Below are 19,258 nucleotides of genomic sequence, written 5' to 3'. Positions count from 1 at the left end.
TCTTTTACAATATTGTATGCCAAATTATTTTGAAGTTTGCCCATTCTAATATTACGATGCACTACATCGTCTTCTCCGTATTGCAATCACTGACTGGCCAAATGTACGTTTGCATTGCAGGAAGTGGCGGCACGTCATGGAGGGTCACCAGCTGAGGCTGAGCTGAACCGGCCTGCACCCCAGGCGAGAGTATGTACAAAAGAAATGGCCTCATGGCCAGTGTGATGGTCACTTCGGCCACTCCAGAGGTACGTATGGTGCCACCTTCTCCCGCCACCGCTTGCACATTAGTGAATACTGCCGCTTTGCCACCGCAATTCAGTGCTGGGGACTTACTTTGGAGCGTCATTGTTTTTTGGGATATTTCTGGGTGAGGCAGCTTGAGTATGTTTGAGAAATGTTTGTGGTTCTCTTTAAAATCTTCCTCTCTTGATTACTGTATTTTAATGTATTGATTGACTTTGGGGATGCAGTGTTTCGAGCAATTAACGCGTGCAGCAGAAGCAGGAGGATCCAGGGTTATTGCAGCACAGGTACCTTACATAGGAGGGAATAATGAGTGACTGACCCGTTGATGTTAGGGATTAGACGATACGTGCCCCAAGGACAGGACAAGACCCACGACAGGCGATATCAGTAGATTTCACCAAATCCAATTTCACCTGTTTAGAAATACGAATTTTCTTTTCTTCGAATTGGTTAGGTAAGCAGGTACATTTTAAAACATAGATGGGGGTGTGGTAAGGGGATAGGTTAAGATAGAGGGAAGTGGGGGGGTGGGTGGTCTCCCCCCGCATAATAATAAATAAATGTGAATAATTCTTTTTTGGAAGATTTCACCTTTAAGTGAAGTGATTCAGTGAAATAACGGATATCCCGACAGACAGTCCCCCAAGGGGACTGTATGTGCAAAGGCTTCTAAAGCCACTGGCAGTAGGGACAGGGCTGTCATGGAGGGGGGAGTGAGGAGCCAGAGAAATAAGAGTGCACCTTCTAGACCACGGTTGTCCAACTCCGGGCCTTGAGGGCAGGAATCCTGATGGGTTTTCAGGATATCCCTCATTAATTTTTATGAGAACACATTTGCATACATTTAGAATCATTATATGCAAATATATCTCATTAATATTAATGATGGACATCCTGAAAACCTGCATGGATCCGGCCCTTGAGGCCTAGAGTTGGACTTTGCCTCATTGCAGACTTAAAGAAGTGGATATTTATTGTGTTTTTTTATGTGAAAGGGTAGCATGTTTCATTGGTGGGGTGTAATGGAGGAGAAGGAGCGAAAACAAGTGGAAGTGCAGGGTGGTCAGGAACAGAGAGGCTGAGAAGAGCACTAGAGGAGAGGTGTAGAGCAGCAAGGGATTGTTTGGATAATTAGTGGTGCCAGCCAATGGATGGAGTGGACGACAAGCAGTAAGAAATCTACATTTGGACTGTTTCTCATAGGGAGCCAATCAGAATGGAGGGGGTGCTAAGAAGTTAGAGAAGAGCAGGGGAGGTTAGGGAGAGTGCAGGTCGTGAAGGTCTTTTGCCACACAGGGAGAAGGAATAGAGCGGGAGAGGTCAAGGTGGAGGCAAGCACAGTACTCAAGGCGGCGGAGTAACAGAGTTATTATATGAGCGTTTTGGTGGAATGGTAGATGAGTCAAGGGCATGTTTTCCTGTTACAAAGCCGGCTGAACTAGCAGAAGTGGAGATAGTGCAATAAAGTGGTGGAGAAAGAGATCATTGCCAGAAAGGACCGCAAGCGTGTGAGCCTTGAGAGATGGAGAAAGCACGTCAGGGGTAAATGCGATAGGCGAGAGAAGGAAAGGGGGAAATGGAGGCCATGAGGTAGATGACTTTTGTCTTCTGGATGTTAAGTAGTAGACATCAAAGTACCGTACGTGGCAGATATCCGTGAGGCAATTAGGAAAACGTGTGGCGAGATCAGGAGTAAGGAAGGAGAAGAAGAGTTGAGTGTCTTCTGCAAAGAGGTGATAGGAGGACCCTGCGGAGGAAGTGAGTTGACTGCGAGATGACGTGCAAAGTGTGAAGAGTAAAGGGCCGAGGATGTAGCCTTGCGGGACACCCACAGGGTGGTAGGTCAGATCAGTGGGGGCCATGTTCCATGAGATGGAGAAGGAACAATAGAAAAGATAGGGGGCAACACATTCAAGAGTGGTCTCTAGTCCTCCAAGGTCACCAAGCTTCCCAAGTAGATAGAGGTGGTCCAATATCCCATAGGCTGCAGAGAGATCGAGAAGGATCAAGATACGGGAGACTTCATGATGGCGAGCAGAGGTCAGAATATTGGAGACATGAGGGAGGGCTGTTTCAAGATAATGCCGGGTGCACAAACCACACTGGAGAGGGCAACGGAGGTCTCTGTGGTGAAGATAAGCAAAGATCCTTTAAAAAAAAAGACTGTCTAGGATTATTAGTAATGAGGGGGAGCGATGAAATCCAAGAGTTACCCCGAATGTTGGGGTCATCTGAAGTCTTGTTTAGGATTAGTCAGGCGGGTGCTTCCTTCAAGCATGAAGGAAAGATCCCTAGTGGAAAGGAGTGAGAGAGGCAAGCGAGGTGCATACTCCTTAAACATCTGCGGAGCAAACGTGTCAACAGGGGCACAAGATGGAGGGATGTGTCCTAGTGCAGTGGCAGACCATGGGAACAGGTAGGATGTGGTGAGGGTAGGAGGGGGAGAGTGAAGCGAGGGGAGGGAAGGATGAAGGGGAGGAGAATGGTCAGAGTGGCCCTCATTCTAGAGACCTTTGCAGCGAAGTACTCCGCAACGCCACCAGCAGAAAGTTTGGAAGAGATCGCATAAGGGCACGGCAGAGTGTGCGTGTCACGGAGTGGGGAGTGCATTTTGCAGGGATAAAGCAGAGGCCGGAGTGTAAGGACGTTCCCTCGGCTAAATTATCATGGCTAGACTTTGTAAATTATCATGTAGAAATGAGATAAGGAAATTAGGAAGAATGGGAAGATTGCAGGTGCATCATGAAGGTGAGTAGAGAATCCTTGTAGGTGAGTGAAGTGAAGCAGGTTCCAGGCTCATTAAGCTTGCTTCAGGTAGATTTATTACCAGTCTTTAGCTAGTGTTACAGATAGGACACAAGAAGGTAGATACAAGGCAACACCGGCTCCCATCACCCAGGCAGGCAAGAGCTAACTGCCACCACTGAGTACCCTCACTCAGAACATTCCACCATTCACCCATCAACACTCCACATGACATCACCAGACAGGTCATCACATCACAGACAGGGTTTATAGTCAAAATGTCGACAAAAAAATGTCGACATGCAAAAAAGTCGAAAAAAAAATGTCGAAAACAATAATGTCGACATCCTATACATACAAGGGAAGAAGTCATTTTATCGAAAAAAAAATGTCGACAAAAAAAATGGTCGATTATCAGACAATAACCAGAAATAATCATTGGGGGGGGTCCCCCCCCCCAACCCCCCAACCTCACCCTCCATCACGAACCATCCCAGCACCCCCTCCCCTTCCCTTCGTCCGTAATCACCCACTTGTCTGTGACACTGGATAAAGATAGGTTACGAAATGGTTAACACGCTAGATGACATTCCTGAGTAAAGCACCTTGTTTTTGATAGCAGGAAACCGGTAACGGCTGTGAAAAAACCGTCATTACCTGACAGAACATCTCTTGAGAAGTTACTTCGGGCAATTGACAGCATTTTTTTCGTACTTTTTACTAGCGAAAAGGTAAGACGCACTACCATTATGAAAAATTACGTCTACAATAACTGGCGCTGCACAGAATATGCAAAAAATAAATGTTCAGCCCGCGCAGTAACAGTGGGAACAGATGTAACGGGAAACGCTGAACACAATCATATGCCTGATCAAACAAATATAATCATCAGGAAAACATTAACGGAACTTAAAAGAAAAGCAGTAGAACATGAGGGGGAAACTAGTGGATCGGTACTCAGGGAAGTTTGTGGCCAATTACCAACGCATGTAACAGCGCAATTACCAGCTGAAAAGTTGATGCAACGCACTATGAACCGAGCAAAACATACCAATGAAAACCTACCCCCTCCACCTACATCCTTTGAACATATAAGTATTCCGGATATTTTTAAAATTACAGCGAGAGGAGAAAATTTTTATTGTGGCGAAATGGGAATAAACAATGAAAAAATCTTGGTGTTCGCTACCTTTGAAAACTTTCGCCATCTAAGCCAAAGCAAATATTGGCAAAGTGACGCCACGTTTAAGGTATGCCCCCACCCGTTTTTTCAATTTTATACTGTCCATGGAACAATCAATGACAAAACATTACCACTGATTTACTTTTTGATGCCAAAAAAAACAGAGGACGCTTACAAAATCGTATACAATAAAATTAAGGAAACTACACCAGATTCACAACCAGAGACAATAATCATGGATTTTGAAACAGCACAAATCAAGGGTTTTTCATGCGTGTACAAAGACACTACAATAAAGGGTTGTTTTTTTCATTTCACTCAAAGTGTTTGGAGAAAAATACAGAAATTAGGTTTGTCAGCAAAATATACGGAGGACAGTTACTTTCAGATTAACGTAAAAAAACTTTTTGCATTGGCTTTTGTACCGGAGAATCATGTTATTCATTATTACGAACATTTAATTGACAGTGAATACTATAAAAATCATGAGGATGAATTAACAAATTTACTAGACTACTTCGAAAATACATGGATAGGCCAGTTAACACGGAGTGGCAACAGACGCCGACCAAAATACACAATTGAGTTATGGAACTGCTACCGCAACACCATGGAGAACAAACCCCGAACAAATAACGCATTGGAAGGCTGGCATAGCCGCATAAGTAAAAATTTCAATACCCAAAATCCAAGTTTGTGGCATTTCTTGCGAGACTTAAAGTTAGAAGAACAACACCAAGAAATGAGAATTTCGCAAACAATTTCTTTGGCAAATCAGGCACCGAAAACCAAAAAATACAGAGACTATGATAGTAAATTAGTGCAATTAGTACAAGCATTCACAGTAGAGAACAAGGACATTTACTTAGATTCCATAGCTTTTAACTTAAAATGCTAAAAAGAGTACTTACAGTTCATGGTGGCCAAGATTCCGTGTTAAAAAGGTGAAGAATCCCCCATAAAATCCATGAATCCAGGTGCAAAATGACGTTGCATTAACCGTGAAAAAGTACCGTTTCCTTGTTGAAATCCACAGCTTCAGTAAAAAAAGGTATCCAAACTCACCGAAAAGTGTCCAAAATCCATATTACTCGAAAGTCCAATAATCTGTTCCGGGTAATCTCGCTACTCCATGAAAATAAAAACTTCCAAAAAGGCCATATCCGAAAAAAAAATCCACCATCCGTACGACAAAATCCTTGAAATCCACATAGACCCGGTCCGTCAGATGAAAAACCATGAAAAAAATGATGAAATGCCCAAAAAAAAAAACAAATCCAAGGAGCGAAGGGACGAGGACGCGACCGCGGTAAAAACAAGTCGAAAGTGAGCTTTAAAAATGGCGCTCACGTTTACGTTGTGCTACGTACCTTACGTAGAAAGTCAAAACAATTATAAGTTAATAATTATAAACATACATTTTTAGCTCTCAAGCGCCATCTACTGGTTGTTTATTATATAACAAGTTAGAATGAATTACAAAAAGGTGTTGTATTTAATTATATATTTATTAAATTAAAAGTATTGTTAATTTTATTTATTTATTATGTTGTACAGTTACATTTGCTTATATATACTACATTCAATTTAATAAACATACTGATATATCGAACTTACCATCAACAAAATATATATAGAGAATGTATTTATGCTTTTATTAAATGTCGACTAAATAATGTCGAAAATGTATTGTGTCGACATTTTTGTTTGTCGACATTATTGTTTTTCGACATTAATTTGTCGACATTTTGACTGTCGACATTATTGATGTCGACATTATGACTGCACACCCACAGACAGGCACTACACCACAGTGAGGAGAGGGGTACCACCATTGCACCGCTTGTGAAGGTGGCATTGCATTTCTGTTCTGAGGAAGACCATGGCTGGGGTGACCATGGGTTTGGCGTGAAGGAGTAGAGGAAGTAACCTTATGAGGGGGATGGTTGTTCCCAAAGGGGGATCTGGGGGTGAGATTAAATTCATCAAGTGTCTGTTCAATGGAGGAGGTCTGTCTGGTGTGCAGCAAGAAAAGCACCTCAGCTAAGTGGGGGTCAGGGAGTCAGGTTTAAATGTTGATTTTGCCAAGCGGGAGATGATAATTTATTTACATTTATAAATATTATAACTATTTCTTAATCTAGTATTAAGGATTATAGAATTTACTGTTTCAGTTTATCCAAACAGGGATCAAAGTAGAAACAAAAACCATCATGTTGCCCAGTCCTATTTGCAAATACAGCAAGGAACTTAAATTAATGGCATGCAATAATAATAATAATGATATTATTACAAATGACGGCTTTTCTACGCCTTGTGCCAGACTCCGCCCACACAAAAGTGCTGCAAAAGGAGGGTTATTATTAGCCTGCTCATGAGACACAGTGGCTGATGCATGTCTTGGGCACTGGGACCTCACGATTATAATAACTCTTGACCCTGGTACTCTCTGGTGACAGGGAAATCCCACCATCAGTTCTGAGACATTCTCTTCTCTCTGGCCAATTGCACTCGTCGACAATATTGCATTGAAATGCAGGTTGAAGGCTGGCATGGATTACGTTATCATAATGGGATAGGCGCAGCGCTATAGCTTAGGCGCATCCTTCCTGCTTCTTTGCACTTTGTGCTATGCTGCTCGCCTTTCTCCCATTGGTGGAGAGCGACTAGAAGTAATGCAACTGGCTGTCCAATCTCTGAACACAGCCTCCTGGCCTTTTCTCTGCCTGAATGTCATTCATACATTAATGTAGGGCTCCTCTACCTCAGCACTGCATACGCCACCACTCTGATCATCAGATATTAATCATGGATATTTATATTAGCTATGCCCTTGACTTATTGATTAGACAGGACTATTATCCAAGGATTTCCATTTTGAACTGTAATGTGTAAACGTTATAACACACTGTTTCCATGGCAATAAGTAAGAGGACACATGACTGTTCACTATAACAATGTTACAAGGTGGAGACTGGGGTCAGAGGTGAGAGGATCCCAAGAGCCTGAGGACCGCCACCCGTAGAATTCTGTGAGGCTGAGAGTTGAGGTCTGGGAACATTCCATTGGACTCTCCCCTGCCACCAATGTCCTCTGTCCATCGCCTGATTACCCCTACTAGAATAATGGTGGAGCATTATGAGAGAGCTGGCGAGGACTCAGGGCCAGAAACCTGGGAAGTGTTAATGTCTGCATTTGCTTGCCACTCATCAGCCCATGATATAGTTCTCTCTGAGCCCATGGCAAAATTCAACCCAAGTCATGGCACCATCTCCTCTTACTCCCTTTTGTGGCCTGGCGTGAGTTGTTTGGCATGGTGGCCCTGTACCATTTACCATTAAAACTCAAATAAAAGTCTTAGCTGCCCACATTTACCCAGGACTCCCCATTATGTGGGCACCACTATTGGCATCCTGTACCCACCCTGGGATTCAGGGTCCACGTAACCACAGGCAAAGGAGGCTAACATGTGCGCGAGTAGGAGGGCAGCGCAAAACCATGCAGCGCAATGAAGGTGTGAGCCTGCCCACATTGGCTGAGGCGGAGCTCACCGCGAGAACCCTACCCACCTACCTCACCTGCTCCATCATGGAGGTGAAGTATCAGTGTGAAGAAAAGCGCCTGAAAGAAGGTGAGCGATCCCTGGGCAGAGTGAGGTCAGAGGAAACTCTGCTGGGGGCTGCTCACTCTGCTGATGTGCAAATTGTTCACCCGGCCTGAGCTTTGGTGTTGAAACACTAAATAAAGCACAGTACAGCAAAATGTAACTTGTAACTATTGTGACGAAGTCCCCTACCTTCCCTTGGGGACCCGCAATGGGGTGGTCAAAGGGTCCGGGTGCCAACCGAGCTTGGAAATGCTGGGCCCGGGGGACAAATATGGAGGTCCCCAGACCACCGTCATTGGCTTCTCGCATGAAAGCAGAGGGCAGTACAGAAATGCTCACTCCTACAGATAAACAAGACCTCCAGGGAGGTAGACGTGGGCACTCATACCCCTACCACCACTCTCTCACTAGCGACAGCCACATGGAAAATGGGATGCACAAACGACTTAATGTGGCTTAATGTGGATTCCTACAATGGGGCAGACACATTAGGAGAACCATTCAAGCCCCTTTGCCAAACCAAACATGCATTGTAGAAATGGAAGGCTCTTCCTTTAAGGGAATAATGTTGCAAAATTTCAAAGGACCAGACAAGAGTCTCAGTGCTGAGGCCAAGGGAAGCATTTGACATTGCAACTCATTCTCACACAGTCCGTGGAGATGCCTCGGTTACAAAGTTGCCGAACAATGAAGAATGTATTAGTGCGGATTGTACAAACAAAAGAAGAAGAAAGAAAACATTTTCCCGGCTTCATTAGCACCACTGGATCATAGAGTTGCCAATTCCAGACAATGAAGACACTGGGCCTCATTACGGGTCTGGCGGTAACCCTGCAGGTGCTGCAGGTGGGTTTGCCACCGGACCTTTATAAAATGACCAGGGCCTGATTTCCTGGCGCCACCGGGCTATTCCAACTCCGGCGGCAGGGAAGTGAGGCACCAGCAATTTTGCTCGTCCCCATTTCCATGGAGTCCAATAGAACTCCATGGGAATGGGGACACGGGAGTACTGGCACCGTAAGCAACGGTACCAGTGCTCCAGTGAGAACTCTGTGAGCGGGTACCGGCCCGCCCGGCAGGTCTGACCCTGACGGGCGAGGCGGCACCCGCCCCAGAGTTGTAGTGTTCTGTTGCGGAAACAATGGTGCCAGTAGTTGTTTCCGGGCCAGCCCACTTGTAATGAGGCCCACTGTAAAGATACCAGGTGGCTTCCCCTACTTACTGGATGACGCCAAATTCACATGCTGAGAGAGCAGCAGGGAGTCAAGGCGGGACGGAAGCAGTCCCCCGAAGCAGTCCCCCCACTTGTCCATAGCCTTGCCGAAATCCAAGATGGTGGCAGGTCTTTATGTTACATCAGGCCAGCTTTGTTCTAAACATCATGACCACCAGCACATTGTCCAATCACTGAATAGCAAGAACCTTAGAACATGAATGTCCTCAATATGCTTAACCTCCACCCAAGGAGCGGGGAGACTCTACTCTATAGAATGCAGCCAGTTAAGTCTGGAAATTTTGGGAGTTTGAGACAGAGTTGGAGGAATGAGTTTGGAAAGAGAGAGGAGTGCTGAGAGGAGAGCAGGAGGAGAGAACGGGAGGTTCTTGGAAGAGGGAATGACATCAGAGATTGGATGAAGTGAATCAAGGAGGTTGCAAGGAGAAGTTCAGATACAGGAAAAGGGGTTATGTCACCTGGAGTAGAAGAGTATTTGGGAAGTGGAGGAGGGGGGCCATTGGAGAAAGTGAGAGAATTATGAGGAGGTTGAAGGAGAATGTATACTGTCTCTTTCTATCTCTCTCTCTCTCTATCTCTCTCTCTTTCTCTCTCTTTCTCTCTTTCTCTTTCTCTCTCTCTCTCTCTCTCTCTCTCTTTCTCTCTCTCTCTTTCTCTTTCTTTCTCTCGCTCTCTCTCTCGAAAGAGAGAGTGGAAAGGTTGGACAGGCGAAACCGTCAGGAGACTAAAAGACTGAGAGGGTGAAAGAGGTTAAAGCCCTTAATATCCGCGGCACAGAGGGAAGAGCTAGAAGGGAGAGATACAGGTGTTATTCCTGAGGAGGTGGGAGGGGAGCAGGTACCCTTTCTAGAGAGCGATCAGGGCAAGAGGACCAGGTTGGTCTAGGGCAAAAACTAGAGGAAATGTCTGGAGGCATCGGATTTTTTACTCTCACCCGGGGTCAGGAAGGTTAGGATGGGGATGGTCAACAAGGAGGTGTCCTGGGACTGGGCCCAAATGCAGGGAGTGGTCAATAGATGGAGAACACAACACAGAACCTAAGATCCCGGGAGAGTGATCCGTTGCGACAACGACTTAGCCGGTGTCTCAACCCCCTGCATGGGACTTTCGGATGTTTCCAACCCTGAAATGTCGCAGCTGCGAAAAAGCCTAACATTGCCCTGATCCAATGAGGTTTCAGCAACCCCACAAAGCTGCAACCCAAAAACGAAGGCACGGGTTATTGAGTGGAGGCCCAAGCAGGGATGGATGTACCCCCTTGGCTGTAACTGGGGTGTAAGGCTTTCTTTATGATTTAGGACTGAGACATTATTCTATGAATCCTGTGTTCTTGTTGTCAAAATGAAACCCTGTTCTGTTGCTGAAATCGATCACTGTGTCAGCCTCATACCATGTAAAATATTGCAAGGATGTTAAAAGCTCAACTTTAATAAATGTATCTATTTCATCATGGCTTTTGCCCAAATGGCCTTGCAATTTAACAATGTAACGAAAAAAATATGTTGTTTTGGAAAATTACTCCCTGCGCATTCATGGGCACATGGGCTTGCCTTGCTGGCAATTAATTTTTTTGGATGGACTTGCTGGAGAATGGAGCCAAATATGCTTGGATGTAATCACTTTAACTCCTGAGGTGCACAGCTGTATAATATTGCAATATTTAATATGCAGGACTTAAGTCTCAGTGCTTAATTGCGCAGTGTGGTTTAAAGTTAAATTTGATATCACATTCTCATTTTTATAGAAAATATGACTAATTAATTGGAACATTGCCTGGTAGGATTTTGTATGTAATGTGGTCTCTATGCCGTGCAGAAAGCCGTAACTACTCGAGTTTCTCTGTGTGTCCCTTGTATTTATAAAAGCGGAGACAGTCGGCCTCATTACGATGTTGCCGCCAACCACGTAACACTGATTCCGCCGTCTGATATCCCGGTGCCACCTGGATGTCACAAGTGGTGAAGCAACGGTAAGTTCCCATTACCATCGGGTCCCATGGGAATGGGGACACTGAAGCATTGGCACTGTTGCTAATGGGGCTGGTGCTTCAGTGTGTGAAATGCCGGTAGTGGCACGGATCCCCGGCAGTTCAGGCCTGCCGGGGATCCGTGCCCCTACTGGCATTGTCGGAGTCTGGTGGTCCGGAAAGGGTGCTGGTAGGTTGCTACCGGCACCCTTGTTTGCAGACCGCCATACTCGTAACAAGGCCCAATGTCTTTACTCATTTATCAAACTCCCAGCACAGACACACCCCCACTAAGAACTAAGAACAATCGTACGAAACAGGAGTAATGCACCTGACCCTCCCCAACAGATAATAGACAGCACCCAATGGATATCGCGGAAAATGACTAACCATTCCCTGCGGATCCCGCACGTGCCAGTGAACGCACCACCCAGCCAGAAGTAGGGCTTGTAGGGCTTGTACAATGATATCAGACAGCCTAACAAACCCTGGTCAAGCAAAGGAATCACGAACGCCGAGGTCACGAGGTAAAACCCAGAAAGTGCAACTAGAGGGCGACAAAGATCACAAATACCACATGTGACGCAGCAAGATGAATCTCACAGGCAGGAAATCTGACGCAATGAGACGGACTTCACAGGGGGGGAATCGTGATGCACTAGCAAGGATATTGGGGATAGAAATCCTTGCACAATTAGGCGGTTTTCAGATGCAGGAAATGAGCCACTGAGATGGATTTTCAAGACAGGGGGAAGTATGATGCACTCGGAGGGATTGCCGGGGGGAGAGGGTGAGACACACACCTTAATTAACTTCGGGAGTGGGAAGTGCGGCGCACGTGGGAGAATCTGGGGCTGCAAGATGCATAACACTTGCATGGAGCTTCAAGGGGGCAGAGGGTGTGCGAAACACTTGGATTGACTGCCAGGGTGGGGGGTGGGTGGACACCTGAGGGGTTAGGGGGTGCATGAGGGAGGACTCCTGGGGGGGGGGAGAGATGTGAAGAACTGGGGTGGTTTTAAGGGGTGGGAAGTGTGAATCACTTGAATGGACTTGTGGGGCCTTCATCAACAATTGTTACTAACTCACTCCTCTGCATACACCTCACAAACTCTGAACTTGACACAACCAGACCTCTACAGCACCACGACCCGCACCTACTTCACAACACCACAACAAAACAAACCGCACCTAACCTTGCACAAAACAGCACATGACGGCCAACTTCCGAAAATCGCACCTAGGCTCAGTGAACGGTGCTTCCGAACTGAAGCTGCCAACAGCGCATCACAGCTCTCTTGCTCTTTTTGTGCTCAGTCCTACTAACCACCCGTCCACCCCCCCATGGATTACAGATCCGCGTAAGCGCCTGGAGACCACGCACGTGGCATCGGTGCGTGATCTAAAAACCTTTAACATTAACATACAGAAAGCAGTAATTTTGTTATTAATGCCGATGAATACATTTAAAAATTGGCTAGAAACACGGCACGCGGAGAGGGAAACCTTATTTGGCAGTGGATTCATTTTTTGGTACGACGTCCTTTCATCGCCTGCAATTTCATCCCCTCGCATTTCAACGTGTATATTACAACAAAATTGCTCATCGAAATTTTAAGGAGGGGTGGAAAGGGCAGATAAGGGGATGGGGGGTTGTAAACAGCTAAAAATAGGTGGGGAATGGAGGATTGGGGATAACCCCCCAAAAATAAATACAAACAAATGAAATGAGCATTTTCTTTAGAATGTACACGTTGAAATGCCAGGGGATGAAATTGCAGGCGATAAAAGAACATAGAACCCATTTTTTAAACTAGTGAAATTTAATTTTCTGTATGAGAGAAGTACCAAAAAATCTAACAGACCGACTAAGATGCAGTTAATTAATCTTGATCCCCTTTTTTCAAGTGGAAGAAGCTGTTGGCGAGCCATTCGATTAGGCGTTTGTGTAGTGAACCTATATTTGTGCCGCCAGATACTCACGCCATTTGCCCAGATACTCACTCCATTCTACGAGTTGTTGCCACCATGTGGTAGGTTGGACCATGACGTGGTAAGATACTCCTTTTTACCAGTTATTGCCCCCCTTTGGTAGGTATAACTGCGACATGTTCAACGACAGTAGATACTGCCATAATCTTTTAGGCAATGCCGCCATCTGCCCAGGTGTCTGCATCACTGCCAGGAATTGCCATTATTGTATTTGTTTATTTATTTATTTTTACATTTAAAAGCACGCACAAAAATACCCTTGTACATCGAGGCGCTGTTAACAACCAGTTACATACACGTACGAGTCAGGATATTCACATGGTCGATTTAGCTGAGCAGCCATGTTTTCTCCGGCTTTTCTGAATACCCCAGTAGGGTGGTTCTACTCTTAAGGACGGTGGTAGAGTGTTCCAATGTCTGGTTGCCATGGTTGCGAAGCTCAGGCCGCCCCCTTGCATTCGGTGTACCCTAGGTAGGGTGAGTCTGTATGTGTAGGCCTGTCTTATGGGCAGCCAGGATGGGTGGGATTTTGTTAATTTCTCTGAGGCTTAAGGGGGGCGGAGTTGGAGAGGCATTTGTGAGTGATGGACGAGTGATTATAGGCTTACGTAGTCCAGCCATAGCAACAGAGTAGACAAATCTAAATTGTAGGTTTTTTACAGGACTGAGGCCTGTACTCTGCCAAAGAGCTACCCTACAGATAACAAGTGCAACGCATTCTGCAACCTACAATCAACGCAACCCTTTGGGGGTCCTTAGCACTCTGTGCGCACACTCCGGCCTGATTATGAATTTGGTGGTATTACCACAGAAATACTGCCAAACTCAGTTTTCGTTACAGCATGCGATACACTTCTGGCAATCGGAAAGGTTCACATAACTTTAAATCCTGCAGACGCTTGGCAGTATGTTTGTGGAAACATAAGACTAAATGGGATTCTGTCATTTCCGCATGTGTTCATTACCACGGGCGGTAATGCTTTTGTGTGGATAGAAACACTGCCACACAAAAGCAGACATTGAAATAGTATTGGTAACACAACTCCGAATTTGGCAGAGTGTTGAAACAAACAGGAGCTTCTTAAATACATGGTGTATCTACCACTAGCGGCAAGCTCCTAATCAGGCCCATGTCAAATAGTTGGGTGGGGTGCATAAAGGGGTTCAGATGCCAGGATGGTGAACCTTGGATTCGTCCACAAGGTGCATTGGTAGTAGAAGTACCATTCCAAAGTTCTCCAGGGTTTGGGACAATTGCCAGTTTTTCCTCAATGGTCCTTCTTGAAATTGTCCTCCTTAGCTTGTCTCCTGCTGCCATGGGGACGCGGCCACCTCTGGACCCTCCCGTAGGACGTGCAGCCATCTCTGGTCTTCTGCCACAAGCTGTAGATGTGGGTGGAATGTTGGTTCAAGTGGTAGGCAGAGCCCGAGCCAGCCAGACGGTCCAGCCTCGGTTTACTCTCCTGACCAGTCTCTGTGCCGGACCCTACTCGATGATACACCACATGCTCAGTCCTCCTCCAACCAGGGGTTGCGCCCCTTCAGTTTGGCTGCCACAACCCCACCACCTGGTTTGGAAAATGTGTGCCCTCTTGTTCCTTCCTCTGCTACTATTTCGAGGCTCATCCCTCTCGGATATTTCTTCCTGCATCTCAACCATCTCCCGCTTATTTATTTATTTATTTTGCAATTTTTATAGCGCACCAAGCCGGAAGGCATCTAGGCGCTGTTCTTGCTTGTCCTCCCTCCCACTGCCTTGATAGTCTGCATCTGTCGCCTTTGCAGACTCTGTTACCACTGCATTACCACCGCTTTTTGCCACACCACCAAACTCATAATGTGGCCCATTGTCACTGGTGCTGCACTTGGAGGGGTGAACATTGCGGTGGGACTCGCGAGTGGATGTAGCTGCCCGTTCCGATTAGTTTGAGTCACTGCTGCACTGAAAGCCCTGATACCTTTTTTATTGGTATAAGGGCAGTGCTGTTTATAGTGAATCCCTGTCGGGTGCTGCTGCGGCAACACTGCAGCAGTGCGTAATTTGCGCTGCACCCACACTTAGCCTCCAGGCTCCCAGGCCTCGGGCCTAACCTGCCCACCTCACAGCCACCTCTGGCTCAGGGTTTCTGCCCAGGAGCATCGGTGTGAGGTTGAGCCTGTCCTGCACTGCGCTTCTGGTGCAAGTTCACAGTTTCCCAAACTGCTGGTGGGTGTCGCTGCGAGCAGCGTACTTTCTAATCTTATCCGGAGCTGGAAGGAACTAAGAAGAACACAGTCCACAGAGGGTGGGAATTGTTGGAACTCATCGTGGCTTGAGGGTCAAACAGAGTCCACTAGTTTGTTACTAACCCTCCAACGTCTGGGGAACCGAGCCGCTTGTGGAGGTACTTGCCTTCAGCCAAACACCAGTCCTGGAATTCAAAAATTAAGATGAGCCAGACACGCATTGTACCTAATGAACACAGAACACGAAATTCCAGGCATGGCCCCTTTGCTGTTACTGTTGTGCATTTGTATTCAATTGTAGAGAGTCAAGACTTCAACTCCCAGAATGCTATTTATGGAGAATGAAAGAGCAGGACTGGGGCACTTAGGCTTCAATGCAGCACTGTTGGTGGGAAGTGCCTGTACATGCACGGGTGTGTTAACCTGATTCCCATCTTCGGCTACAGTGTCACTACTGTCAGCGTGCTACTTGTGACCGAAGCCGTCATCACGCTGGTCAGTCACCCACCCAGTGTATTTGTCCATTGGACCTCACCACTCACACAAACGTGAGCCCCTACTATAGAAAAGTGCTGTAGCTCCCTGACTTTGTTGCATTAAAAGATTTGGCCACTAGATGTCACCTTTGTACTAGCCAGAATTCTTTACCTTAGATTTCTGTTTTTTTTTATTATCACAATAGAATGGAGAAATGTGTCGAGTTGACTGTCTTCGTTTGTCCCCGAGAGCAACTAAGCTGTTTCAATCTAAAACGCTCGTTTTGGGGGCAGCTGGGTGTAAGGGATGAGGGCAGCCATCTTTACCTTTCAGCTGCTTGAGCTGTGTGTTACTTATGAAGGATGTGGAAGCTGATTTGATTGGCTGTCAGGGATGAGGGCAGCCATCTTTACCTGTCACGCTCGCTGCTTGAGCCGTGTGTTACTTATGAAGGATGTGGAAGTTGATTTGATTGGCTTAAATGCATTGTTCTATCAGGGATGCCCAACTCCGGGCTTCGAGGGCTGGAAACCTGACAGGTTCTCAGGATACCCCTTATGAATATACATGAGAAACAATCTGCATACATTTAGAATCATTTTATGCAAATGTATCTCATGAATATTAATGATGGATATTCTGAAAATCCAGCATGGACCAGGCCCTCGAGACCTGGAGTTAACCTTTAGGCAGTGCTTAATTTGTTTTTAAAAATAATAAGTTCCAGGGCCCAAATATTTTCTAACACACCTGTAGCACAGGTAAGTCATCTACTGTTACCATATGAAAATATTTGCAGCTGCAACTCCCACTGGCTTATTGGGGATGAAATAATACATTTGCCAAGACATCACAGCAGAACGAAACTGAGCCTGGGAAAATAAGTGCCAGTGTTCAGAAATAAGGTGCAGGCCTGAGCCCTGACAAACACCCCACAACTTAAGCACCGTCTTTAGTGGGTACCATCAGACCAATGAACATTTCTTGTAGAAAAGCTCCTTTTGAGGTAGAGCGGCTTTCCACGCCATGTGTATTGTCATTTATATGGAAAGTATTCATTACTTTCATTACTATCGTATGCAGGAGTTTAGATGAATTTGAAAAGCAAAAAAAGGATGTGGTCAGCAGCTTCTGCGAGACTCCCCTTTTCTTGGTGACCCATGTGCCCAGCGGGGTATCTGTAGCCCCTCATTTGAAATACATGTATCCACAAGTAGAGAGTTGTGTAGATGCCACCTTAATTACAGAATGGGCTGTTTACTTATCTGTCATCTTCAGTACTCCTAGTTCAAGTCTTCCTCCTATAAGTCCTTAGTCTTTTTGAGGTATTTTTTTTTTATTTGAATTTTTGTGATGTTACCCGAGGGTCTCAGAGCACCTTAAAAAGTTCCAAAGTGAAGAGGTGAAAAAGAAGTTACACAATGTTCGGGACTGGCTGGGAAGGTCTGGACAGGCAGAGGATGGCAGGGGATGGGGTCAGGCTGGATAAGGTGTGAAGAACAAAGAGAGTACTCATGGAGTAAGGACCAAGACGAGGAAGATGGAGGACTAGGTGATAATGGCTCAGTTCCTTACTGGTAATTTTCATTACTCCAAGTCCAAGTCTTTTTCATCATACGCCTAAGGACCATGACGGAGAAGACGAGGTAATGCACATTGACCTATGGGTTAAGCACTTGCCTCTGATATGGGTTAAGCGCTTGCCTCTGACATGGAATAAGCATTTGCCTCTGACATGGGTTAGGCGCTTGCCTCTAACATGGGCTAAGTGCTTGCCTCTGACATGGGTTAAGCGTTTGCCTGTGACATGGGTTAAGCGCTTGCCGCTGACATATGTTTTGGGCTTGCCTCTGACATGGGTTAGGCGCTTTCCGCTAACATGGGCTAAGCGCTTGCCTCTGACATGGATTAAGTGCTTGCCTCTGACATGGGTTAAGGGCATGTCTCTGACATGGATTAAGTGCTTGCCTCTGACATGGGTTAAGGGCATGCCTCTGACATGGATTAAGTGCTTGCCTCTGACATGGGTTAAGGGCTTGCTTCTGACATGGGTTAAGTGCTTGCCTCTGTCATGGGTTAAGGGCATGCCTCTGACATGGGTTAAGGGCTTGCTTCTGACATGGGTTAAGTGCTTGCCTGTGTCATGGGTTAAGGGCATGCCTCTGACATGGATTAAGTGCTTGCCTCTGACATGGGTTAAGTGCTTGCCTGTGCCATGGGTTAAGGGCATGCCTCTGACATGGGTTAAGCACTTGCCTCTGACATGGGTTAAGCGCTTGCCTCTAAAATGGGTTAAGTGCTTGCCTCTGTCATCCGTTAACGGCATGCCTCTGACATGGGTTAAGCACTTGCCTCTGACATGGGTTAAGCGCTTGTCTCTAAAATGGGTTAAGCGCTTGCCTCTAACATGTTTTCCTCTGACGAGGGTTAAGCACTTGCCTCTGACATGGGTTAAGCACTTGCCTCTAAAATGGGTTAAGCGCTTGCCTCTAACATGTTTTCCTCTGACCAGGGTTAAGCGCTTGCCTCTGGCAGGGGGCCAGCCTGCACACTTTTTGTTGGAATCCCGACAGAGGGTGACAACCTGTATACCATCAAATTTAATAATGATAACATCCATTGTGACCCTACATTATTATTGAACCTCAGAGCTTTCCCTTTTGGGGTGCAGGGGAGTGAAGCCTGATTCGCTGCTTGAACGCTATTTAGAGACGTTTAGGACAAGTAGGGTCAGAAACAGCAGATTTCTTTAGGCCAATCAAACGAGGGAATTTGTTCCTTCCACTGTGGACTGACTGTGAGCTAAGGTTATGGGGGAGGGGCGCAGGGGAAGATGCGCTTGTTTTCTTTTGTTGCACTTGGTACAGTGGAATAAAATAGGACCTTTTAGTGGCCTGTGTGGTCTTAACCAAGCACTATTCTTTGGAATGACGTCTATTGACCGAGAACACTATTTGGAATGTGCACGTGTGAGGCAATTGAGGCAACCAGGCGGCCCAGGAGATGTCCCCCTCCGCCCGCCACTCCTCCCAGAATGCAGTTTTGACGCTGGCTTAAAAGCGTACGATTCCCAGGGCATCCCCTTGTATACAAGAGCTGCAGCTGCTGGCGTATTCCAAAGAAATCCGCGCTCAGTGTCTCACAGCATGCGCGCACGGACCACGCGCTACCAAGTGCAGACCGTGGCCATGACCATGGCTAAAGTGCACTTCACAGAGCAAGCAACCAAGATTGCACAGAGGTGCTTCAGTGCCCACAACAAGTTCACACTCTTGCCGTCCATGCACGCAGCAAACCATGCAAAATGTGCATTAACTATTGCTGCTTTGCTTACCCATCAAGTCTGCCAAGGGCGGATCATGTCAAGACTTGCACTTTGCATGGGAGGGTTGGAATCACAATGCACTTTAAGCAGGGCTTAGAATCTGAAGCCCCGGGCGGTCTGTAGTGCCTATACGTTTTAAGAATGTATTTCATCGTGTTTATTTACTGTGGCAATGTGTGTCTGTACCAGGGCGAAACATTCTTAAACAAACAGGCACCACTGCTGCAATATGTGGCGGAGTACAGAAGCACCGT

General features: G+C 46.2%; 1 protein-coding gene across 7 annotated transcripts in view; it reads left to right on the top strand.

Moving 5' to 3' along the window:
- The window catches only part of RALGPS1 (Ral GEF with PH domain and SH3 binding motif 1), a 2,625,553-nt gene that overhangs the window by 442,846 nt on the left and 2,163,449 nt on the right, over window positions 1-19,258 (top strand). For all 7 annotated transcript variants that reach the window (XM_069609374.1, XM_069609372.1, XM_069609376.1 and 4 more), the window contains one exon: window positions 121-248. In XM_069609374.1, coding sequence (XP_069465475.1) covers window positions 192-248 — 57 coding nt within the window. In that variant the 5' untranslated portion in view covers window positions 121-191. The remainder of the gene's footprint in view (window positions 1-120; window positions 249-19,258) is intronic.

This window comes from Ambystoma mexicanum, chromosome 8 (genome assembly GCF_040938575.1).
Source record: "Ambystoma mexicanum isolate Mex_15411 chromosome 8, UKY_AmexF1_1, whole genome shotgun sequence".
NCBI classification, from domain to species: domain Eukaryota; kingdom Metazoa; phylum Chordata; class Amphibia; order Caudata; family Ambystomatidae; genus Ambystoma; species Ambystoma mexicanum.
This window is presented reverse-complemented; position numbering and strand designations above follow the sequence as displayed.